This window comes from Benincasa hispida, chromosome 9 (assembly GCF_027475165.1).
Source record: "Benincasa hispida cultivar pf3 chromosome 9, pf3_genome.v1.1, whole genome shotgun sequence".
Taxonomy (NCBI): domain Eukaryota; kingdom Viridiplantae; phylum Streptophyta; class Magnoliopsida; order Cucurbitales; family Cucurbitaceae; genus Benincasa; species Benincasa hispida.
Genome location: NC_143486.1, coordinates 13061555 through 13088020, shown reverse-complemented (window position 1 = coordinate 13088020; position 26466 = coordinate 13061555). Strand labels below are relative to the sequence as shown.

The following is a 26466-nucleotide window of genomic DNA, read 5'->3' as shown; positions in this document are numbered from 1 at the left end:
AGCCTAAGGGTAATAAAAACCAGTCAAGTGAAGAGCACAAACCTAAGATCAAGCTGAGTTGCAATTACTGCAAGAAGAAAGGTCACTTGATGAGAGATTGCTACAGTCTAAAAAGGAAAAATCAAGAAAAAGAGAAGGATCAGAAGGGGAAACGACCAGAAGCATCAGTAGTTGAAGGTTCCTACTTTTACTCTGATGCCTTGGCCTCCAACAGAAATCAAACCAACCAAATCAGTCCTTTTGGAAAGCATGATTGGGTACTTGATTCTGGATGTACCTATCACGTGACACCTTTCAGATCTTGGTTTAATACTTACAAGGAAATAGATAGAGAATCAGTGTACATGGGAAACAATGAAGCCTGCAAGATAAAAGGGGTTGGTTCAATGTCTTTGAAGCTAAAGGACGGATCAATCAAGCTTTTAAGAAATGTTAGACATGTTCCTTTGCTCAAAATAAATTTGATATCTCTGGTCATGTTGGACTCCATTGGATGTAAATACAGAGGAAAAGGTGGAGTTCTTGAGGTGATCAAGGATTCCAAAGTTGTGTTGGTTGGTGAGAAGGTCAATGACCTTTACATTGTTAGAGGAGTAGAGATGATGATAAATGCCTACACAGCTTCAACAGCAAGCTTAACAGAGGCTGACTTGTAGCACAAAAGACTATCCCATATTAGTGAAAAGGGATGCATGCACCATCCAAGCAAGAAATTCTACCCAAAGGTATCAGTGAGCACCTTTCTTTTTGTGAACACTGCATTTTAGGTAAAGCAACAAGGCAAAGTTTCAAAAAATCTCAGCACACCACCAAAGAAGCATTGAACTATATCCATTCTGACCTATAAGGACCATCTCCTACACCAAGCCTTAGTGGCTCAAGGTATTTTCTAACCTTTATAGATGATTTTTCTAGGAAGAGCTGGATATACTTTCTTAAAACTAAGGACCAAGTTTTTAGGAAGGTTAAAGAATGGAAAACCATGATAGAAAATAAAACATCTAAAAGGTTAAAATACTTTAGAATCGATAATGAGCTTGAGTTCTGCAATGAACATTTTGATAAATTTTGTAGTGAGTATGGTATAACTAGGCATAGAACAGTGAGGTATACACCTCAACAAAATGGGGTTGCTGAGAGGTTAAATAGAACCATAATGGAAAGGGTTAGGTATTTGCTCTCTGATGCTATCTTAGGGAAAGTTATTAGGCAGAAGTTACATCCTATATCGTGTATACTTTGAATGGATGCCCTCATACGTCTTTAGAATTTCTTACCCCTAAGGAAAAGTGGACTAATCATCCTTCTAACTTAGATAACCTCAAGGTCTTTGAATGTGTAGGGTTTGTACATCAAAATAAGGGAAAGTTAAAGGCCAAAGTAGTCAAATGTATGTTTGTAGGCTTTACAGAGGGTGATAAGGGGTTTAAAATGTGGCATCTAGTTGAGAGAAAGTTCATAGTGAGCAGAGACATCATCTTTAGGGAAGAGGAGATATTTATGCAAAAGAAGAAAAAGGTAGAGGATGAAGAAGAGTCATCCACCACCGAATTTGAGGTGGAGTTACCATCTAAGCAGCCAAATGAATTTTGCCAACCTAATGACACAGGAGAAACTGAGGAAGATGTAGGGGAACATGAGAAGACAGCATGTGAGCAACCTGATTTAAGTCAGTATGTCTTAGCTAGGGATAGACAAAGAAGAACTATCATACCTCCAGCTAGATATACTGAAATGAATTATATAATCTAATTTTAAATGTTGTGGTAGCTTCTACTAACCAAGAACCAACTACCTTTAAGGAAGCAACAAGTTGTGCTAATGCAAGAGATTGGATTGAAGTAATGAATGAGGAGATGCATTCACTAAAAGTGAATGACCTTGGTCCTTAGTTCCTCTACCAAAAGGTTACAAATGTGTTGCATCTAAATGGATTTTCAAACTTAAAGAATGAGTATCCTGTGATCAAAAGCCTAGGTTTAAAGCTAGATTGGTTGTAAAGAGGTTCACTCAAAGGGAAGGAATAGATTTTTCTGAGATTTTCTCCCCTATTGTCAATAAGATTTCTTCTATCCTTAGTTACTCAAAATAATCTAGAATTGTATCAACTAGATGTCAAAACTGTCTTTCTTCATGGACATCTAAAGGAGACAATCTATATGACGCAACCTAAAGGATTTGAAGTTAAAGGAAAAGAAAATCTTTTTTGCTTACTTAATAAGTCTATATATGGGTTAAAACAATCACCTAGATGCTGGTATAGGAGATTCAATGACTATATGTCTAGCACTGGGTTCAAAAGAAGTTCATTTGACATATGTGTTTATGTAAATTCAGGTTTTTATAAGGAAAAAATTTACCTGCTCATATATGTAGATGACATGTTACTGGAAAGTAGGTCTAAAAAAGATCTAACCCGTGTCAAAAACCTCTTAAAAAGAAAGTTTAATATGAATGGCTTAGGAGAAGCAAGAAATGTCCTAGGAATAGAGATCCATAGGAACAAAGAGGAGTCTATTCTAAGCATCAATCAGTCCTCTTACTGTGAGAAGATCCTTAAAAGGTTCAACATGAATGATGTCAAACCTATGAGTTTACCTATTGCTCAACACTTTAAGCTTTCCTCAGCTAACTCTCCTAAGGATTCTGACCAAAAACATCATAAACAGATAGCTGTCATGCTTTATAGTCAAGCAGTCGGAAGCCTAATGTATTTAATAATGATTTCTACTAGACCTGAATTCTCATATTCAGTTAGCTTAGTTAGTAGATATATGTCGAATCCTAGTAAGAGACACTAGGAGACTACTAAATGGATCTTAAGGTACCTAGTTTGGTCTAAAAACTCAAAGCTATTCTATCAAAGGTCAGTTGAACCAAACCTAGAACTTTATGGATATGTGGATGTTGACTATGCTAGTGATTTGGACAAAAGGAGGTCTTTAACAAGTTACCTTTTCCTTTTTGCTCCTATCTAATCAACTGGAAAGCATCACTACAGCCTAAAGTAGCCTTGTCTATAACAAAAGTTGAATATATGGCTTTAATAGAAGCAATTAAAGAAGCATTGTGGCTTAAGGGATTGCTGAAAGACTTTGACATAAATCAAACAGTAGTAAAACTCTACTGTGATAATCAAAGTGCTATCTATTTGTCCCGAAATCCAAAATTTATCACTAGAACAAAGCACATTGATATCAAATATCATTTCATTAGAGATAAAATTGAGACAAGGGAGATAGAAATTTTAAAGGTCCATACTTTTGACAAGGCAGCTAACATGTTAACAAAACCTGTTTCAAAGCTTAAATTGTTTAAATGTTTAGAACAGGTTGGTTTTGAGCTTCCAGACACAGGGTAGACAAACCAATCAGAATCAGGAAGATCAGAAGATTGTAAGGCATTGGAGTCAAGGTGGAGAACTTGAAGAAGCTTTGACTCAAATACCTCAGATTTTGTTTGTTTATGACTAACTTAGTAAAACGGTCAGTTGATATACTCTATAAATACCATGATTTTAAATTCAAATCATAGAGTTATCATCATTTTCTTAGTTTTCTATAAATAACAAAAATCTGTATGCAATCTTCATCAATAAAAAGAATTCAGATCTTCCCGTAGACGTAGGCAATCTTGTCGAACTACGTAAACACAGTGTCTCCTTCTCCTTCCCTCATCTTTCTTGTTCATTTGAGTGGTTCTTTACTGCAAATCGCACGCCATTCAATTATCTTTTAAATTGCATCAAGTAATCAGATTATCGAGTCAATCGTGCATCAATTCTTCACTATCGAGTAGCTCCGAGTACATCATTTTCACTTTCGAGTCACACCGAGTATCGTTCAAGAACCATCGAGTACGATCGAGTATTAGTTCTATTGTCATCGAGTTCCATCGAGGATTTAACAGAGATTCGTCAGACGAAGAAGGAAATTCTCATCAAGGATCGAGTAGGAAGCAGACGAGCATCGAGTTCCGAGTATCGAGGATTTGGCAGAATATTTCTGAGTCATTTCTTCATCTCTCCAGCGTTGATCTTGAGTATTTGGGACTTGTGAAGAGTGGTCAGCCCAACAGTCATATAACCTCTACACATGTCCTAGATGCATTTATAGGTATCAATATGCATATGACTTGTTTATGTTCATCGTGCTCTCAACAATAACACCATCATCCTTGCTTGGATGCATCATTATATGCATAACATCACTCAAACAATTTAATAGTAATCTTTACTAAAAATATAATAATTAAATCGTTATAAGTAATAGCGAAAGAGAAACAAACATAAATTAATAATATATTATAACTCCAAAAAAAATATTGAGTCAAAATAAAACTTCAATGAATAATTAAATACCATGTTTATCACCAATCTAAGCATAATTCAAAGTACTTGACAAATACTTCTATCAATTAAATTCCTAAAAATTGTCAAGTGAATCAATTTAGATGCACTATTATGATTACTTATGAAAATCGTCCATAGATCAATTTTTTAATGCACGTAAAATTTTCAAATGTCATATATATACTTAACGAAATATCTTTCAAAATATATATATAACGAAGGCTTAGAGTTTAAATTGATACAACAAACAGATTAGAAAGGTATATAAATTGATTTTTTTTCCTAATTTTTATTTGTTGGAAAAAAAAAAAGCACTAATTTTGTTTCTTTGGTCTCTGGAGGAAAGAAAGGAAAAAAAACAAACAAGTGGTAATTAAAGTAGAGAAGTAAACAATAAAATACACATTCTTTCTTTTTCACTCTTAAAATTATATTTGCAATATTAATTTATTTTTTTAATTAGAAGCAAAAGGGTTGAACTTGACAACAGGAATGCAATTGAGTGGGTGGGCCATGGGCAACCCGAGACCCGACCCGATCTCCATATTCGCCTTCTTATCCTCTTTGCCGTCCACTTTCCAGTCAAAGCATTGGACCATGGCGGCGATGACGACGGTGCTGGTGGTGAAAGCCAAGGTGGATCCCGGACAGCCACGCCGACCGCCGCCGAATGGAACGAAGTTGAAATTTTGACCCTTAATTTCGTACTGGATCTGCTTCATGCCGTCTCTATCCTTGGCCGGAGAAAAAAATCTCGCAGGCCGGAATTCGTTCGGATCTTCCCAGACGGCTGGGTCTCTCATAATGGCGAAGAGGTTAACGCCTACCATGGTGTTTTCCGGTATGTCGTAGCCGTCCATTTTGCAGCTCTGTGGACAGCTCCTCATCGCCACCGGCACCGCCGGGTACATCCTTAGCCCTTCCTTCACCACCGCCTGCAAAATTTTTAATTTCCATACCAATTAATTAAACTTAAAATTATAATATTTAATAACCAATATTTAAAAGGTTGACATTGACAAGATTCCATTTGAATTCAACAAAAAAAAAAAAAAATCGAATTTTTTAGTGGGCAATAGGTTTTTTTTAAGGCAATTTGTGAGATTTAACTAAACTATATCATCTAAATTAAAAGAGAAATAATTGGGTGTATCTCAACATAGTTAACATCAAAATATTCATTTAATAAATTTAGTGTGAACAAAGAGAGTATCGATACTTCTATAGTACTTGAACTTTTTCTAAAATATACCTATCTTTTTACATCTTGGTTTTATTGAACAAAAAAATGTATTTAAAAAAACTAGGAAGAATTTATCACGTGACAAACTATGATCTGACCATTTGATAAAAGGTAGGGTTGCACATAATTTCATGTTTTCCTTGTTTTCATATAGTAGAAACTTTATAAAAAACGATTTTTTTAAAAAAAAAATAATAAATGACAACTATTTATTGGGTGATGTTTGGGCTATACATCCATGGGTATCTTTTTCTTTTTCAAATAAATATCAAGTTGAACAATACCTCATTTTTTTAGTCACCAACTTATAACTTAACGAGCTATTAAAATATAGAGGTGTTATTTATGTATTATTTAAAAAATAATAATAATAATTCAACGAGTAGAGATACAAGATAGTACATATTACTTACCGTTAAGATAAAAATACTTATTTGTATGACTTTCTTTTATTTTATAAAATTCGGACATAATTAAAATATCTATATAGCGATATCGACATTTAAAACCTTACCTGTAAGTAGGGCATATTGGCAACGTCAGTTTCTTGAACCAGTCTCGAGTCTCCGACCACTGAGAGTATCTCTTCTCTTAGCTTTTCCAGCTCCTTAGGGTGGTTGATGAGCTCTGCAATTATCCATTGCATCACCTCCGTCGACGTTCCGGTGCCGCCGACGAAAAGATCCTGCAAATTAAACACATCGATTTAACTAACTATATGATGACGGATATAAAACGACGTGAGTTATAATTTAAACGCCATTTTTCGCTAGTTTTTTTTTCTTCCTTGCCGGCCGACGGATAAACGCACGTCAGCTTGAAACAATAATCAAATCATTAAATCAATCATCATTTAAAACTAACAAACATCTTTATGTTCTTTTAAGTTTTAAATAGCATTTGAAGACAATTTATTCTTTTATTTAAAGCAAATTAATAGTAAGAAATAAAATTATTTAAGTTTATATTTGAAATAGGAGTAATTATAATTACACCCTCAAACTTTTAATCCTCAAATTTCTACCAATGTTAAAATTAGGCCATCATATTTAAGGGTGGCTTTTACAACAATTTATCCAAGATTAAAATAGATCTACCAATATTTTTTTAGTTCATCAATTATGAGGTAGGGATCCAAGGAATAACTTTTAAAATTTTATTCAAAATATTGACAACTTTAAATTTATCACCCATCAATTTAGATTTTGGTGATTAATGATTGATAATTTAACGTTAAATTGTCAGATTCCTTCCTTAAATCTAAACAACCATTAAAGCTTCAAACTGAAATAAACATACTTAAATTTTGTCAAAGTTCAAACTCTAAAGAAAACTAATCAACCCAGATCCATATTTTTCTCTTGTTCAAAGTATGATATTCCAAACCCTTCTTTCTCTCTCTCTCTATTTTGTTTTACAAAATGACAAGAAAAATTAAGGAAAATTGAATATATAGAAAGGGAGCAGTTCATATGTCAATAAAGACAGAAAAAAGATGATGCAAACAAGTTAATAATGAGAGAACCAACTTACTAGCAAGAAAGCCTTCACATTTGTTCTAGTAATCTTAAACTCAGCTTGACTATCTTGATGAACTTTCAAAATTATGTCCATTAAGTCTCTATCTTCTCTGTCAAAACCCTCTACTTTCCCTCTCTCTTCATGTTGTTTTAATGCTTTCTCTAATATCGCGTCATACCTATAAAAGTTGTCTTGAACGATTAGTCGAGTGTTTACATAATTATATCAAAATGATCAAGTTATACCCTTTGTACCTCATCGTCACGTCGATGGCTTGCTTTCCATATATCCAAAATGCCACCCTTTTTAGCGGCCATCCCACCACATCGCCGAATGCTACTTTTGCTCCGACCTCCATTGTATCTTTTACTAGTTGTCGAATTTTCTCGGATTCGTCACTGTCGTCCGCACATCTTATGCTCATCATCATCCTGCTCAAATAAATAAGAAAAAAAAAATTTACTCAAATCTATATCAACTTACTTCTTTTTAGTTCGAAATACTGTTCCTTGTTTGAACTACTGTAAAATCATTTTTTTTCCAATTGACAGTAATAGGCAATCAATAACTGTAGCACGAATACGTCTCGTTACAAGTGTTGTTAAGAATATGAATAAATGATTAAAAAATTGTGGTTGTTTTATTTGTAAATAGTTAATAGCAACCTGCAAATGCTGTTGTTGGTGAGTTTCATGAGCTCTGCACCAACATCAACGAGCTGGTTGTTGTTGGCAGCAGCCACCATTTTGCGCAAGAACCTCAAAACCTCTTCATATCGAACAGCGCGTGATCGTTCAACTTGTTTCGGAGCAAGAAGCTCAGTCATGGTGAGCTTCTTCATGAAGCGCCAGTAGTCGCCGTAAGGGGCGGCAAAGAATCCAGAGCTGCCATAGGGTGTCTCGTCGCTGAAAGCGAACTTGGGACGAGAAGAAAAGGCGAGATCTTGAGTCTTAAACACCTCGGTCGCGAGGGAGGCAGAGGAGACGACAATACAACGAACGGCGCCGAGGCGGAGGCAGAGGAGGGGGCCAAATTTGGAGGAAAGAGCAGTGAAGGACTTGTGGAGAGAAGGGGAGAGGAGGTGGAGGTGACCAAGGAGAGGGATCGACGGGGGGCTCGGCGGGAGGCGGCGGAGATTGGAGGAGGAAGATTTGGTGGTTTTTGATCTATGGAAGAAGTATTGGAGGAGGAGAGTTGAGATGAAACAGAGGATGAAGTAGAGGATATAGGTGTTGGTTTCTGTCATTTCTCTCTTTGTTGTTGTTGTTTCTGAGAGAGATGAGAATGAAATGAATGAAGGATGGATTCAATCAATTTTGTTGTGTCATTTTGTTTGAGGGCCTTCCTTTCTTCTCTTTTATTTATAGAATTGCTAGACTTTGAATCTCTCTCTCCATGTGGAAATGGAGTTAGAGATTCAAAATGCCTGCCTTTCATATAATTTTCAAACCCTTACTTTAACATATACTCAAGTTGATTCGTTTTACGGTTATCATTGTTAATAGATTTACATTATTATCTTTCATTGATTTTTTGACGATATAATGAAAATATTAATTGATCCACTTGCTTATGTCAAATTTGTAGACATTCGAAAATGTTGCGAGAAATGTCGACATATTGATGAAAAAAATTAATTACCTTGAGAGAGAATAATTTTTAAACTTGTGTGAAAAATAGTTATCAAAACTATATTATAACTTTTTGAACTCACATCCTATGGTTATTAGAGAATAGTCTCATATTCTAGTAGTTATGTTCAATAATCTACTAAAACTTAAGTAGATGTATTCTCGCCAAAATAAACAATAGAACAACCTGTGAGTGCTTCTATTAACCTTGAAGTCAAAAATAGATACAATCCAACCGGCACCTAAATATTTTCCATGATAAGTACAATACTCTCCCTCTAAATGCAGATGTTAAGTATGCTTATATTCTATGTGTCATTTTTTCTCTCTGATACTAATGCTTATGTTCATTGATGTTTCCGTGATTTTTGATGACTTACTAAAGTATAATAAGGAGGCTCCTACTAATGTAATGTAAAGTTGGTTACATAATATATGTGCCCACTCTTTATAGTCTTCTTACAGTCGTTAAAACTAGAAGATTTTTCGTGTCATTTGTTTCATGAGACTTTCGTATTTTTTTGTTTTTCCTCCTAAAACATGGGTTTTCTGGATTCTCTAGTTAGAGCATCCTCTTTTTACTTTTTTAACTATATAGCACTCTTCTTTATTTTTATTTTATAATTAAAATAAATAATGTCTACTTTGTATTAGATAGTATTTTGGATGCATCCCAAAATGTACCCATCTCTATACTTCCCCCTCTCATCACTCACACCACAAAAATAATTAAAATATTTAAAAAAATAAATAATAATAGTTTGCCATATGTCACATTATGGTAGGACAATTTGGTGAAATGCACAAAGATAAGTGTTCTTGTAGATGCACCTAAGTATTTTTCCTCTGTATTTCAGTCTCTTTGATTATATTGTAGTTGTTTTATTTTTTTAGAAAGATATTCAAGTTTAAGGTTAAATTAATACGTAATTTTATTAAAAAAATCTTAAACTAATATATGTTAATTTTTTAAAAAAATAATAAATAAAATAATGAAAATATATTAAGTGATAGAAAGTTCTATCAGTGATAGAAAATGATATATTTCTATCATCGATAATCAATGATTGAAGTGATCTACTTCTAGCATCAATAGTAACTATCATTGATCTGGATAAAAGTATATTAATGATAATTATTGATATATTAATCTATGATAGAAGTCTATTAATGATGGTCATTAATAACTTTTTATTATTTGTTGACATTTTAACTATAGTCAATTAGATGGCATAATAGAAGTGTTGAATGTCATTAAATTTTTAGCCAACCAAACTTTATTTGTATTGAAAAAGTGACACGTTTAAAATGCGGCTAAATTTGAGAAAATAGATTTTCTCCTAAAGATATTTATTGGCCAAAGTTGTACAATTCTACTTACAACTTTAGTTGAAAGAGGAAAATCCCTCCAATAATTTCATTACTAACGAGATTTTTGTGTGAAAACTTTTGAAGTATGGGTGCTAAACAAATCGAGTAACTAAAGTCCATAGCAAGATTTTAGGTTTGAATTGAAAATTGGTAAAATCAAAAAATTAAATAAGAATTTTAGCAAAACATATGTCTCTTTCCTACTATGTATTTTTCATATTACTGATTTTTCCTCGGTGGTTTCTAGAAAGTAACTAATTTACATTTACACATACAATATAATTGAAATATGAAGTTATGAGATGTTATCCATCATTTTTTGTGGCTTCCAAAATTAAAACAAAATATTGTACTTTGTTTTTGTTTATGTTATTGCTATTTACATAGTTTATACTTTTTAAAATGTAACCTAATAATCTAACAATCACTATCTATTAGGAATTAGTTATTATAGTCCAACACACCCCAAACACAAACTATTATAATCCAAATAATACTTTAGGACTATAATAACCAATTCTTTGTCCCAAACACCTCCTAAAATTTTACATATATAGTGTAATTGCATTTTGTGTTAGAATTTAAGAGTATTGTAATCAGTCCCAGTGCTTATTTGGAATTCATATACAGTGTAATTACATTTATTGTTAGCCGTATTGTATCGGTCATTATCATATTTAAACTAATCTCTAATTGGAATTATTAACTTTTTGGCACATGAACTTCCTTTCCCATATTTCAAATTTTATCTTGGTTGGTTATTCAAGATACCCACATCATTATAATAACATTTTGTGTTAACAATATTGTATCACTATTACTATTAGTATCATATTTAAACCAACCCCTATTTCATATTTTTCTCCTTAATTCTTTATTTTCCTCCCTATTCAAGTTTGAATTTATCTTCTATTTTTCTTTAATTTCATATCTTTACAATTTATCTTCGGTTATTTTTGAAATCTAATAAATCAAATTTACAGTAGATTAAATTAAAATATTTTAGTTTTCAAATTTTTGAATTAGAGATCCAATATGAGTCTTGCGTTCATAATTTTGAAAGTTTAATCTATTCATTTTTATCTTTGATTTTTAGAGTCAAAATTGAGTTTATTAGAGAAGATAATTATTTTATAAAAAAAATATGGGGAAGATATTTTAATTTAGGTTTAGGGTATATATATATATATAAACACTACAAGAATATAGTCTTTTCTCGATGTCCAAAATCGTCTAGATATAGCTGAAAATACGTCGGAGATCATCTCTCGTCGTCCATGAATCTCGTCGGGAGAATAGCCGAGAAATAGGCATCGAGAGTCATACTACCGATGTGAAACATCTACTTGTCGGGAGTTTGTGTAAACTCCAGACAAGGTATATATGTCGTAGGGAGTATTTATCTCTCGGCTGGGTCAACGACACATCAGCAGTTCTCCCATCTTTCCCAATGGTTTAGGTCATTATTGATAGGCCATAGATTTTCACTTTGTAAATCAAGGTAGACCTATCAAGTGCTTTTCTCCCCATAATATTTAGGTCATTATTGACAGGTACAAAATATATCTAAGTAAAAGGATTAGAAAACCCAATAATAATTAATGAATATAAATTTATACACCTTATACAAAAAGGTCAAGAATTCATAATAAAATAAAAAATATCAAACTCCAAAAATCAGAGCAGAAGAACCAAAAATAAGAAAACTCCTAACCCAAATCATGCGAAAAATTAAAATGAGGTGAAACTTACCTAGACAGTCGAATTTAGCTGAAATGATAGTCGAATGGACGGGGATCAAAGAGGCTCAGTCGATGAAAAAACTTGATCAAAACTCGACGGAGAAAAGGCGCGGTCAATGGAGATGGATGGATATCGAAGATCAATGGAGAGAGGCACGGTCATTTTAGCCCTAAATCCAATTTTTATTAAATCTGCAATCTGATTGCAGAGATGGTCCGTCAGAGATATTGGCTAACTTCTTATGCTCCTTCCCTAAGCATCTAAAGTATGGACCAACTTCTGATAGGCACCATACGGCATCGGGAGTGAGTCATACTCCTGATACCTATTTTACGTAGTCGGGGGAGAGCCTCTTTCCCGACTAGTCATTTCCCAATGGGTGTTTATGACGTAGGGAGAGTCTCTTTTTTGTAGTGAAAACAAAAGAAACCTAATTTTTGTAGTTACTGACAAGGATAAAAAAGCTGCCCCATCAGCAAGTGACAAAGCGCCATGTAGGAGCTGGCACGTGGACCTTCTCTCTCCCTAACAAACTCTGTTGAATTCATTATCCTTCACCTGTTGCAGAGAAGATTTGGTTGTTATCTTTTGTCCTTTTATTCAATACCAACTGTATATATACACACCACTGTCCTGTATCAAAACATAGAAAAAATTCATCATACTCCGATTGAATATACAAACAAAAGAGAAAGGGAATGCGAATTTATCTTCCCTGATATTCATCATCTACTTTGCTGTCTTCTTCCTTTTCTTCAACCTTTCAGCTGACTTAACTTGGTATCAGAGCTATCAGGTAAACAATGGTGAATCCATCTACTGGAAATTTCTTCTCCCCCATTTTTCCTGGAGCTGCAAACAATGGCAACATCACAGGACCTCCCTTAAATCAACTACTCAATCAAGTGACATCCATTAAAAGGGATAGGTCAAATTTCCTGCTTTGGTAAAACCTTGCTTGGCCGATTCTAAGAAGTTACAGATTGGAAGGCTACCTAACCGGGGAAAACCCCTACCCAAATCGCTTCATTCAAGTGCAAACCAAAGGTCGCTCTGGTGAAAGTTCTAGTGCAGATCCAGCCATCACTGCAATACCTGATGTAGAAATGCAATCAAACCCAGCCTATGATGCTTGGATAGCAGTTGATCAGCTTCTTTTGGGTTGGCTTTACAACTCAATGAACCAAGAAATCGCCACACAAGTGATGGGTTTCCAAACTTCTAAAAAACTCTGGGAAGTAATCCAAGAGCTAGTTGGAGTCCAATCCAGAGCTGAAATAGACTATCTCAAGAGAATGTTCCAACAGACCTGCAAAGGTGCCCTGAAAATGAGTGAGTACCTGACTATGATGAAACGATATATCGATGGTCTTGCCCTTGTAGGTTCCCTTGTCTTCTCCTCTGATCTTACTTCACAAGTACTAGCTGGCCTTGATGAGGAGTATAATCCAGTCGTAGTAGTAGTCCAAAGCAAAGGAACAACACGTTGGTCTGATTTGCAATCTGATTTACTGTCATATGAGAAGAGGCTTGAATATCAACTTGCTGTTAAAACAGGAATCATTGGAATGGCTAATGTCTCACTCTCACCCAGCCCACCCTCAGCAAATATTGTGCATAACAACTCAAGTTCTTCAGCAAACACCTCTCGCAATTCTTATAGAAATACTCAATCATCAAATTTCAGGGGTGGAGGAGGCCATAACAGAGGACGTGGTCGATGGAATAATGCAACCACAACCAGACCAACCTGCCAAACTTGTGGAAAACTTGGTCATACAGCTGACATTTGCTATTTCAGGTACAACAAGGAGTTTAAAAACCCCAGACAGACACATACTCGTATTGAATCTACTCAACTTCCATTAAACAGGAATCAGGAACAAAACACCTATGTTCTCCTTACTCACTCAGTTGTGGCCTCAATTGAATCAGTTGCTGACCCCAACTGGTATATAGACAGTGGAGCTTCCACGCACATCACCAGCAATCCCAACTTCCTCCAGTCCTCATCGGCCTACATAGGTACTGACAAAGTAATGGTTGGAAATGGTACCTCTCTACCTATATCTCGCTTTGGACACTCAAATATACTCCCTATTCGGGTGTCCTTTCACTACTCAATATACTTTATGTACCTACCATAGCCAAAAATTTAGTAATTGTATCCAAACTTGCAAGGACAATAATATTGTGGTTGAATTTCATGCTAATTTTTGTGTGGTTAAGAACAAGAGTCGAAAGTATCAATCCTGAAAGGCCGGCTTAAAGATGGGCTTTACCAGCTGGATGTTGTCAACTAGTCTATAAATAATGCACTGACTGTTTCAAAATCATCAGATGCTAGCTTGACCACTCATTCGTTGCGTTTTCTCCTCCATTTGCTCTCCAAACCAGCAAGACAATATCCACAATTCTTCTCCACATGCGACTTGGCCATCCATCCCCTAGAATTTTGTCAAAAGTAAGTAGTGGATGTAACTTACAAATTACTGATAATGAGAAGTCTTTTTGTGAAGCTTGTCAGTTTGGAAAGTCTCATGCCTTACCCTTTTCTGACTCCTTATCTCATGCACAAAAACCATTTGAATTAGTGCACACTAATCTCTGGGGGCCAGCCCCAATGCTTTCTACTGATGGTTATAGATACTACGTGTTATTTATTGATGACTATAGCAGATTTACTTGGTTATATCCTTTAAAACAGAAGAGTGACACTACTACTGCTTTTAGAAATTTTCAGGCCTTTGTCCATACTCAATTCAACAAATCACTTCGTATATTGCAAATGGATGGAGGAGGTAAGTACAAAGCTGTGGCACATATGTCTGATCAGCTTAGAATTCAAGTCAGGGTCTCCTGCCCCCTACACTTCAGCACAAAATGGTCGAGATGAGCACAAACATCGCCATGTTGTTGAGACCGGCCTAACACTCTTAGCACAAGCTAAGATGCCCTTGCATCTATGGTGGTATGCATTCCATACTATTGTTCTTCTTATTAATTCACTTCCTTCTCTTATACTTCAGGATACCAGCCCGATGGAAGTGCTCCTTGGAAACAAATTGGACCTGTTATCTGTCAGAGTATTTGTATGTGCATGTTATCCACACCTTCGTCCATATCAGCAACATAAGTTTGCCTTCCACAGCAGCAAATGTGTTTATCTTGGCCCCTCACCAATACACAAAGGTCATAGATGTCTTACTGAGGATGGCAAGGTCATCATATCTCGCCATGTCATTTTCAATGAAGATGAATTTCCATTCCAAACAGGCTTTGCTAACATTCAGAATTTTATCCCCTCCAATATAGCTCCACCAATTTCCACATGGTTCCCTTCACCCCCTGCCCACCTACTCTCTCAACAACACTTACCAGAAACCAATGCTTCCATCCAACCTCAGTCCCCTAACAACTCACCTAGTCCAATCATGAGTCCATCCTCTTCACACCCCAGTCCACCATTGTCTCCCTAAGCAGATCCTCATTCTCCTACAGTGTCACCCTTGGTAACACCCCTACCTCCCTCTCCACTGCAATCCTTACAACCTGCAGTTCAACCTCTCATTAGCACTCATCCAATGATCACTAGGGGGAAGGCTGGTATCTTCAAGCCAAAAACTTGGATTGCTGAGCTTAATATAAACCTTACTCACACTGAACCTAATTCAGTCTCTCAAACCCTTGCAGTTCCACAATGGCGAGAAGCTATGGTTGAAGAACTTGCTGCCCTACAGCGTACAAATACTTGGTCATTGGTACCACCTCCTCCTGATCAAACTATTGTTGGTTGCAAATGGGTCTACCGCTTAAAACGTAATGCTCATAGTTCTATCCAAAGGTATAAAGCATGCCTTGTTGCCAAAGGCTTTCACCAACACCGTGGTTTTGATTATTTTGATACGTTCAGTCCTGTTGTCAAGATGTCTACTGTTCGAATTGTGCTCACCTTGGCAGTTTCAAATCATTGGTCACTTCGCCAAATTGATTTTAATGATGCATTCCTCAACAGCAGGCTGAAGGAGACTGTGTACATGTCTCAACCTCCCGGTTTTGAAAGCATTACTCACCCACATTATATCTATAAGCTCAATAGAGTTATCTATGGTCTTAAGCAGGCTCCTCGGGTGTGGAATGATGAACTCAGAGCATTTCTCTGTCGATCCGGTTTCACAGTGAGCTCTTTAGACACCTCTCTATACTACATGTGTACCTCATCTTCCATTACTTTGCTGCTTGTCTATGTAGATGACGATACTCACTGGTAGTGATCCAACTCAAATAGATCACCTGATTTTCCAATTTCATAATCAGTTCTCTCTTAAAGACTTAGGCCAGCTCAGTCAATTTCTTGGTGTTCAAATCACTTACACACCCTCAGGCCTTCATCTACACCAAGCCCAATACATAACTAACTTCCTCACCAAACTGAATCTCAATCATATGAAACCTTGCCCAACTCCTGCAGTACCTGGCATCTTACTCTCCTTAAGCATTGGCACACTTCTACATGACCCATTCCTTTACCATAGCACAGTTGGTGCTCTCCAATATCTCACCAATACAAGACTTGACATTGCCTTCATTGTTAATAAACTCAGTCAGTTCCTCAAAGCTCCTATTGATGTTCATTGGTCAGCTGTCAAACATGTGCTTCGATACCTTGCTGGAACCCTTCACTTTGGCATCACCATTAACTATGATTCTTACCTCAGTATAACAGCCTACTCTGATGCAGATTGGGTCTCGAGTCTTGATGATCGAAAGTCCACAGCAGCATATTGTCTCTATCTTGGCTCCACACTTATCTCCTGGTCTTCTAAGAAATAAATAACTGTGGCTCGCTCTAGTACCGAGTCAAAGTATCGAGCTATTGCACAAGCTGCCACAGAGATTATATGGGTGAAGAATCTGCTAACCGAGATTGGCTTCCTTCCAAAGGGTATACCTGTCCTCTGGTGTGACAACATGGGCGCGGGTGCCTTAGCTGCTAACCCCGTTTTCCACGCACGAACTAAGCATATTGAAATAGATGTGCACTTCATCTGGGATCTTGTTCTTAAGGATCAGCTTCACGTTCGGTATGTCCCCTCTGCAGAACAGCTGGCTGATTATTTAACCAAACCTCTCCCTTTTGACACATTTTCCTACCTTCAAAGCAAGCTCGGGCTAAAAGACTTATCCTCTTGCTTGAGGGGGGATGACAAGGATAAAAAGGCTGCCCCATCAGTAGGTGACAAAGCGCCATGTAGAAGCTGGCACGTGGACCTTCTCTCTCCCTAACAAACTCTGCTGAATTCATTGTCCTTCACCTGCTGCAGAGAAGATTTGGTTGTTATCTTTTGTCCTTTTATTCAATACCAACTGTATATATACATACCACTGTCCTGTATCAAAACATAGAAAAAATTTATTATACTCCGATTGAATATACAAACAAAAGAGAAAGGGAATGCGAATTTATCTTCCCTAATATTGATCATCTATTTTATTGTTTCTTCCTTTTCTTCAACCTTTCAACTGACTTAACTGTTACCAACCACGACACCCTTACCCCTCCAAACCTTATTCTCCTCCTTTGCATGAAGACAACTTTCTACCGTAGTTTGCAACCTTTTATCTTCTACCTTCTACCAACACGAAAAAACCCCCAACCTTTTATTACACAACATTGACTGCCACATAGCGTTGTCCGTGCCGAGACTGCTCTCATCGTGGATGGTAGCTCTATGTCATGGATCTTTTTCTCTCTTTCTTATTCACCATCTTCTTCTTGTTTTCTCTTTATTCTCAAATCTCTTTTTCGCGAAGCCTCACCCACAAACGAGGTCCCCAACCGCATGCTTTGTCACGGTGTGGTCACCGGAAGAATCGGTCAACAGTGTTTAGGTAAGAATGTGGGGGTCGTTTTGTGGTTTTTGTTAAACGTTTGGTTTTCTGTTATATTGGTTGGGTTCGATTACATCACCCATTTATTTGATTTGTGGTTTGATGGGAATTTTAATTTATTTTGGATTAGTCTAAAATACTTTTCAATACAGTGTATTTGCTCTTTTTGGATTTATTTTAGTTTGTGACATTGGGTTTTATCAAATTGAGTGTGCATGGATAGTTTAGCTATTTGTTAAATTGTATTTTTTTTTATTTAAAAACTCATTCTTTTCATTTTTATGATTTGGAAAACTTTTTGTCATTTTTCCAAACGAAACTTTAGTATTTATTTTGTCAGCCGATTAATGTAATTTCATATACACAGTGTCGACCCAGTGGGCAAAACCAACGAATTCTTAGACTAGTTTGGGCTTAGGGTATCATGGGCCTTTTAGTCTTTTTTATCGATTAGATGTGATCTTTTTTTTTTTTCTATATTTGTAATTTTTTTTTGTGTTTACTATATCTGTAATTATTTTATGTAAATTGTTGTACTTGTAACCAGACTTTTGTTTATAGGATTAATTTTGAGTTTTTTCTTCTCATGGTTTACTTTAAATATTATTGAATATATATGATCTTTGACATAAACAAACCCTTTTTAAAAAAAAATTAGGAAACAAAAGATAGGGAAAAAATAACAATATTACTAAATGGACCATTGTCATCCGGTTGTTAAGTGTTTTTAAAACGTAACATAGGGTGTACCTACATACATTTTCAAGTGGTTAATTTAAAAAATAAGTTTTTTTTTTTAAGAAATTGGAGTATTTGGCAACCATTCAAATAGTTTTTCAAGTATATTTTAATCAATTTTTATAAAAGTATTTAAATAAAAATGAGTTTTTTGAAAGAAAAAAATTATTTTTTTCTTTAGTCAATCCGAATGAACCAATAATTATTATTTTTTATTTAGCATGTGACAATCACCATTACTCTAACAGTGGGCACGTATTTGTTATTTTTTAATTTTCGAAAGGCTTTTTTTTCCTTTCTTTTTAAACAAGTTTTTTATTTTTTTTACAATAAGTGAGGTGAGAATTGAACCTCTAATTTTGAATTTATCTTGACGTCAGATAAGCTAAGTTCATTCTGACTTTTTAACAAGTTCAAAAGACATATTTTTAATTAAATGATCCATCAAGATACTTTGAAATGAAATTTAGCTGGAAGACCAATTTTTTTTTTAATATGGGATTGAATCTTGGGAAAATTAAAAGGATATTTTACTTTTAGAAACTATTTAGGAAAATATTGTTGTTTTCAAACTATTTGTAAAAATATTGTTGTTTTAAATAAGTCGAGGGTTGAAAATTCGATCTAGATAGTTCGAATTTTGAACCCTCGACCTTCCTTTTTTTTTTAAGAAAATATTATTGTTTTCAAACGGATTCTGTCATCTCAGCAAGTCTGACTAAATAACGAGCTAATGAATCTCCTTCTTTTTGCCACTGAACTTCCCAATCAAATTCGAGAGCGAGATTATGAGAGACAACGAGAGTTTGAGAGAGCGAGATTTTGAGCGAGAGCGTGAGCGAGAGCGAGAGCGAGATTTTGATAGAGAGCGAGAATACCGTACAAATTTCCCTTTTTTTCCTTTTTAATTATTACACATTCCACCTTCCTCTTTCTAATCCTTTCTTCTTCTTTTTTTTTTAATTTTCCATTTTATAAAAAAAATTCTAAAAAAATTTATTATTTTATTATTATTTTATTTAAACTCTAAAAAGAATAAATTAAAAAAATAATAACTCATAAAAATAAAAAAAATATAAATTAAATATCTCATTTATATAAAAATAATGACAAAAGTCAATGTGTCCCACAAGGCGGACGTCGTCAATTTCGAGCTGGTTGTCGTCGTCGACTTTGAACTTGAGGTTGCTCGGGTTCTTCTTGATGTTGCTCTGGTACCTCTGCAGGCGTTTCATAATATAAATATTCATTATGCTCTCTACGACCCTGACCATGTCCATGCACGTATGAAGACAAAGAACCAGCCTCTGAGTCATAATATCCTAAACCAAATGCTGGCATCATCATCATCGGACTAACATAATCAGTTTGACTCTACGTCTACGTCATAGGGGCAACTCTTCCACATTATGTGCAACCTCATCAAACACATCCTTTTCCCGAATAGGTCCTCTACGTCTAGGAGCTGGTGGAGAAACAATAGGTATATCCTACATGTAATGAATTTCCTCCATATAGCTTTGGTTGTCACTACATATAGCAAGAACCTGGTTCGGATCATTCGCAACCTCACGGAGTCTACTGTTGTTCGATCTCTGTGAATTATAAAATAATTAGACAATATTTAAAATAAATTTAAATTAAAAAAATTAGATAATATTCATTCATTTACTAGATGACTCACAGCTGCTCCCGGACGAGTGACGTAGCGCCTTGTGATATTATTATACCAATGAATATATTTTGGAACGACATCTGTGTCCAACTGTTCAAGAGAAACCCCCACTGCAATAAACCTTGCATGATAGTGCCATCGCACTACCAAATGTGCAACTTTTTCGGACCAATCTCCAGTCCTTAGGCCAATATCATACTGTACGGGTTCAGTATTACAATGCGATAGGATATCCTGCTGAAAACCGAATTGTCTCATCACCCTGTCAAGAAGATGCCACTCACCAATGTGAAAACATATGAGAGGACTCATCGTCCGCCATATGTTTTGACCATTCGTACAAAAATTAGGCAAAGTATGCACAATAATTTTGTACGGCTCCTAAATAACCTGAAACACAAAATATTATATTAGAGAATATTAAAGACAAATACAATAAAAATGTGAATAAAATAATCAATTAGGTTTAGTGTAATATAGCTGTTCAGGTTGAAATAGATCAAACATGTATCTATACTGGTTAACTACATGTGTGGCTGTCCTCGTCACACAAATTTTGTCTCTCCACCTAAATTTTTAAATTGATAATTTAGAATTTAAATTAACTAGATCAGTGATATAAAAATTAAATTGAATTAAAACAACATACCGAGAACCGTAGGCTCGTCCAACTAACTGAGCGTCATTAACATGATGTAGCTGTGGAGCCATTGTTGGAAATCGCTCCCAAGCCCATAGTTGCAAAAGTATGAGAGGCCCAGCTATCTCTCGAACCTCAAGTCTTGTTGCTTTGCATAGTTGTCTATACAACCATGCCAAGCATGCTCCACCCCACGAATATCGCCTCGCATCATGGAGATTAACTAACAGTGGCAGAAACATCAAGTGAACAAAATGACATGATTTATCTGAAAACAGACTTCCACCCATCATTTGTAGTATATATGCTCGCGCATATCTTATGACGGTTTCCTCGTCTGCATCATCTGTGAGCTCACGAAATTGTGTTCCTAACCATATTAAACTTAACCTCGATCCTTTAATCTTTCGGCAGGTGGGGTCGCACCGAGGTACAGTTGACAAACTTTTAATTAGTCATCGTACATCACTCCAATGACCGGCTCACCGTCAACAGGTAACCCCAACAACACTTCTATGTCTTGTTGAGTGATAGTGCACTCTCCAACAGACATATGAAATGTATGCGTCTCGGGCCTCCATTTCTCGACCAAGGCTATGATCAGATACCAGTCCAACTGAATAAATTCTGCCTCTCGACGTCTACAAGATAGTTCTCTAGTAATACGATCTCGTCATACAACATATGATCGATGAATGGACTGGTCGTACAAAACATGGGGATCAACAGGTCCTGGGTTGACGCTCCAATGCATCCCTTATTTCTGCTCTTCTTTTCTCGAAATAGTTCAAGCATTTAAAGAATGTTATCTGAGCAAAAGCATTTATAGGCAACATTCGAGCTCCTTTGAGGACTCCATTTATGCACTCTGATAGATTTGTCGTCATCCACCCATATTTGAATCCTCCATCATGTGCAAGTCCATTGTTCTAAACTAATGATGTCAAAAAAACTTAGACAGCTCCGATTTATTCTTTTGATATCTTCAATTGCTTTGTTGAACTTTTGAATTTGAAACTGACACCCGACACAATAAACATAAACTGACACTCGAAAAGATCACGTTATCACAACGAGATGGATTGGACAGAACCAGCTACTCGACAACGATGTGGATTTTGTAACCAGTTAGGACATAATCGAAGGAAGTGTCCTTCGTTACTAAGACGGGCTTCAGATAGTTAGGGATTGAATAATAAATAATTTTTTTATTATATATTCATTTTATTGTATATTCAAATTTTTTTATTATAATTTATTGTATATTCAATTTTTTTATAATAATCTACTGTATATTCAATTTTATTTTTTTTTTTGTAATCAATAAAGTTTTACATTATAATAATCTAATATATTCAATTTATAGTATAACAATCTAATACATTCAATTTATTCAATATATTGTCTAATGATTATTTAATTATAGTATAATAATCTAATATATTCAATTTGTTGTCTAATGATTATTCAATTGTAGTATAATAATCTAATATATTCAATTATAGTCTAATGATTATTCAATTTTAGTATGATTATTAGCTCTTTTTTCTCTTTTTTTATATATATTTCTATGGAAAGTTCAAATAAAGTGAAGACTCTCGCTCTCTCCTAAAATCTCGCTCTCTCAGTATCGCTCTCTCGATCTCGCTCTCGCTCTCGCTCTTGCGCTCGCTCTCTCCTAAGATCTCGCTCTCTTTCAATATCTCGCTCTCTCTGTTATTGTTGTTATTTTTCCATTAATGATTACTAGCTTTCATTTCTTCTGGAACAATCATAAACATTTTTTTTATTATGGATCTACTTTTTTGTTCGTAGACAAAGCTAATTCGGAATTGTCTTTCATTCCAAGGTATAACTTGTATCCATGCGCTTCATATTTGCCTAGAGTTCGCTCCCAAAAATATAGTCATCCCCACCCCCTCACATCAATCCCACAAGCCTCCGTCTAATTCGAAATGATGACAAAATGCATAGGTTGTTAGAAGCAGCTCGAGTACACAGATACATATAGTATACCATCTCATTACTTTATTTCCTCTATGAGGGAAAAAAAAAAGTAATAAACCTACAATCTCGAGGGTGGATGTGTGTCGAAACTTCAACCTCCGACAACCTAAGTGATATTCGCGAGATTTCCCTTATCGAGGGTTGAAGTTTCAGCTTATGTATTGTTTCCAAGTTTTGTTATGTTCGTCGAGTTCTCAACGTTCGACCTCTAACCTCGAATTCCCAAAACAACAATATTTCTCTAAGAAGTTTCAAAACAACAATATTTCTTTAATAAGTTTTGAAAACAATAATATTAATATTAAAGGTCCTTGAATCTTAATAACAACTATATTTAGTTTGTTTGTTAGTTTCTTTTTTCACTAAAAATAAATAAAAGAATTAATTATTCTTTATCATTTATATATAGTTGGTTTTTTAAAAAATATATTGAAATCATTTAATGTCTGAAATCTCAAGACAATATCTGTAAAACAAACTGACACTGAGATATATTTTTCATTAGTTCAATAACTTCCATTTGAAACTTTTGTTATCCAACGTTTCCATAAAAAAATAATAATAATAAATAACAATTAGATTTGATTATTAAAATTAATTGATAATAGTCTAATTAACTCACTGTCAAATTTTCATTTGATAATTCAGACCATCTTTATTTCTTTTTTTGCCCTTGACATCAACATTAATTTTACGTATTGTCTTATTTAATATATGTTCATTAAAAATAGTCGATTACAATTTAATTAATCACAATAAAAATTTCATTTGACTAATTCAAGCTATTTCCATCAATTCCTCTAACTTTCGTAATTTTATATGATGTGTTCGTAAAATTTAATATTTGGTATTTTCATTGATATTGATATTTTGAACTTTAAATTTAAATTTGTGTGGTGTAGTTTCGAAAAGGAGTCGAATAATTTTGGTAATTTTCAAAAATTTTTTGCATAAAGTCTAAGTTCAACTCAAAGAGATACTAAACTTCTTTCAACTCCAAAATTGATTGGACTCACCAAGACCTTTTTTCTTTCCCTCTTTAATTTCTGTTTCAAGAGAGAAAAAAAATAAGTTTTAGATTTATACTTTTGAAATATTGTAATCAATTATTTTTTAACCAAACTCATATAGTCATGTTCTTAGTTTAATTGAGTATTAAGAATATTAATCTAAGCATAATTCAATTACCAAAAACTTTATTTATTTGAATTGTAATTTATTATTTATATTACTTAGAGACTAAAAAAAACTTAGTTACCAAAACACTTCATCTAAAAATATTAAAATAAGGTAGCTTAAACTTTGGTTAGAACATAATCTTAGACTAAAGACTAAGGAGGTCAATTTGTAATATTTTATTCTACAAAATTATATTTAATGATGGTATTACAGATGTATTTCCTTGAAAATAAAAATAATTTAAAATGCGTGTGAGAGCAAAGGGTTGAAAATATATCATTCTTGTAGTTTAAATATTTATAAATATTTATTTCCTATCCTATGATGGAAATGGTTAGTCAATTATTTAACTTATTTAAAAAATAGAAAAGTGGCCGAGCTTTAATTTTTGTTTTACCTTTTGTGTAAATTTGTTATTTTATTTGTTAAGTGATTTTGTCACTTCCAATTAGTTAAAAATAATATTTATTATAATAATAACATTTTATTTTTACCATGGGCGGTTTTTTTATATATCTATATCTATATGTATTTTTATTTTTATTTTTCAAATTTTCATTATTAAAAATATTTTTTCTTTTTTCTTTTTTTCTTTAATTCACTTTATTTTTTAATGTTTATTTACAATTGTTTTATTTTTCAGTAATTAATTAAATGCCATTAATCATTCCTATAACAATTCGCTAAATTTAGAGTTTGGTTCATGTGATAGGAGAAGATGAGGATTCATAATTTGTTTTAAATAAACAATGGAGTAAGTCACTACAAGAAAAACGGGAACTCCCGATGTCGTTTTAATGCGTCGAGAGTTAGGTCGTCGGGAGAGACCGTCTCTCCCGACGAAGTAAAGGACCGTCGGGAGTTCCCGGGTGTTAACTGTCGGGAGTTCTCGGGGAACTCCCGATGGATCTTCCGACGCCCGTCAGGCGTCGTCGGGAGACCAGACTCCTTCTTCTTCCCCACTCCCCCAAAAAAATTTATTTCTCTCCCTCTTAAAAAACCCTAACACCCCACCGCCGCTGCCCGTTTTTCTTCCTCTTCTTCTAAAATTTTTCCCTCTTTCTCCCATTTTCTTCCTTTTTCTTCATCATCTTCCTCTCTCTCCCCATTTTCTCATCATTTTACACTTTAACTCCCATTTTCTCTATTTTACCTATCCAACTTTTCTTCCATTTTAACAATCAAATTTTTCTTCCATTTCTCCCTTTTCTTCCATCCTTTTACACTTTCCATTTTTTCCATAAAATTTTTCTTCCATTTCTCCCTTTTCTTCCATCAATTTTTGCCGCCGCTGTCGTCTCCTCGCCAGTAATTTTCTCATTTTATTTTATCTTGTATATTTATTTAAATCATATGTGAAATACCCATTAAAATGTGTTAAATATTGTATTCGCTTTTGTTAATTTTCTGAAATTGTTGTACAAATCATGCCCATCAATATTATGCCCATTAAAATCTTATATGAAATTTTTAACATTTCAAAGATGTTGAATAAATGAAAGGCCTATATTAATCTAAAATAAAATAAAATAAATCTTTAAACCTCTAATTTGGTACTTAACACATTTAATGTTTTAAAAAGTTTAAAGAATCTACTAGACATAAAACTAAATTTTGAGTCTAATAGAAAATTGAACTTTAAATTTTGTGTCCAATAGGCTTGTAAATTTTAGAAGATGTTGAATAGATGAAAGGTCTATATTAGACACAAAATTGAAAGCTTGGAGACGTACTAAATAAAACATTTGAAAGTTGTTAAGATAATTTAAGCGGTCTAGGGACCTATGTGTTTATTTTGCCTTTAAGAAATGAAAATTATGGAACTCAATGCTTAATAATACTTTGTACTTTGTCCTCTAATCCAGGTTATTGTTTTGGATTACAAGTTGGTCAGAAAATATTTATTTTTAAGGATGAATAAAGAATGGATTAAACTAAGGAATAAGTTATCAGTGGAGTATAAAGAAGGAGTATCACAGTTTTTAGATATGGCAAGGTTTCATGTTAATGATTCCGAACGAATAAGAAGTCCATGCCAGAATTGTATGAATCAATTTGGGAAAAGATAGATATTGTGGATCGATATCTATTAACATATGGAATATCTCCCTAATATTGTGAATGGGTATATCATGGAGAGCCAATAAACTTATCTAGAAGTTATACAAGTCATTCAATACAGGATGTTGAAGTAGATAGTATAGAGAGTAATGTTATCGAAGAAAATGAGATATTAAATCTTATAAACGATTTACAAGTTCCAATTGAAAATAAAAATGCAAATGAAGGAAGGATTGAGAATAATAAAATGTCCTTTAATAGTCAAGAAAGAGATACCACGAACTTATTCGAGGATTTAATGACCGAAGCACATAATGAATTATACCTAGGTGTTCGCAATTTTCATCCTTAAACATTTTAGTGAAGTTGATGCATATCAAAATTCTGAATGGCTGAAGTAACAAATCATTTGAC

General features: G+C 34.3%; 1 protein-coding gene across 1 annotated transcript; it reads right to left on the bottom strand.

Annotated features, from left to right (window-relative positions):
• Nucleotides 1–4603: 4603 nt before the first annotated feature.
• LOC120085463 (cytochrome P450 705A12-like) lies at nucleotides 4604–8870 on the bottom strand. Its single transcript, XM_039041441.2, has 5 exons — nucleotides 7781–8870; nucleotides 7370–7546; nucleotides 7128–7293; nucleotides 6109–6279; nucleotides 4604–5286 (listed from the first exon to the last, which is right to left on the bottom strand). The coding sequence occupies exons 1-5, from the start codon at nucleotides 8359–8361 to the stop codon at nucleotides 4807–4809; spliced, it is 1575 nt and encodes a 524-aa protein (XP_038897369.1). The 5' UTR covers nucleotides 8362–8870; the 3' UTR covers nucleotides 4604–4806.
• Between the last annotated feature and the right edge of the window lie 17596 nt (nucleotides 8871–26466).

What these genes read in the sequence shown, in the direction of transcription:
- LOC120085463 (XM_039041441.2), bottom strand. Translation starts at nt 8,361, where the DNA reads ATGACAGAAACCAACACCTATATCCTCTACTTCATCCTCTGTTTCATC. An exon ending in GCCATCGACGTGACGATGAG is followed by an intron (nt 7,294 to 7,369) that starts GTACAAAGGGTA and finishes CAACTTTTATAG; the next exon opens with GTATGACGCGATATTAGAGA. An exon ending in ATGTGAAGGCTTTCTTGCTA is followed by an intron (nt 6,280 to 7,127) that starts GTAAGTTGGTTC and finishes TTTAATTTGCAG; the next exon opens with GATCTTTTCGTCGGCGGCAC.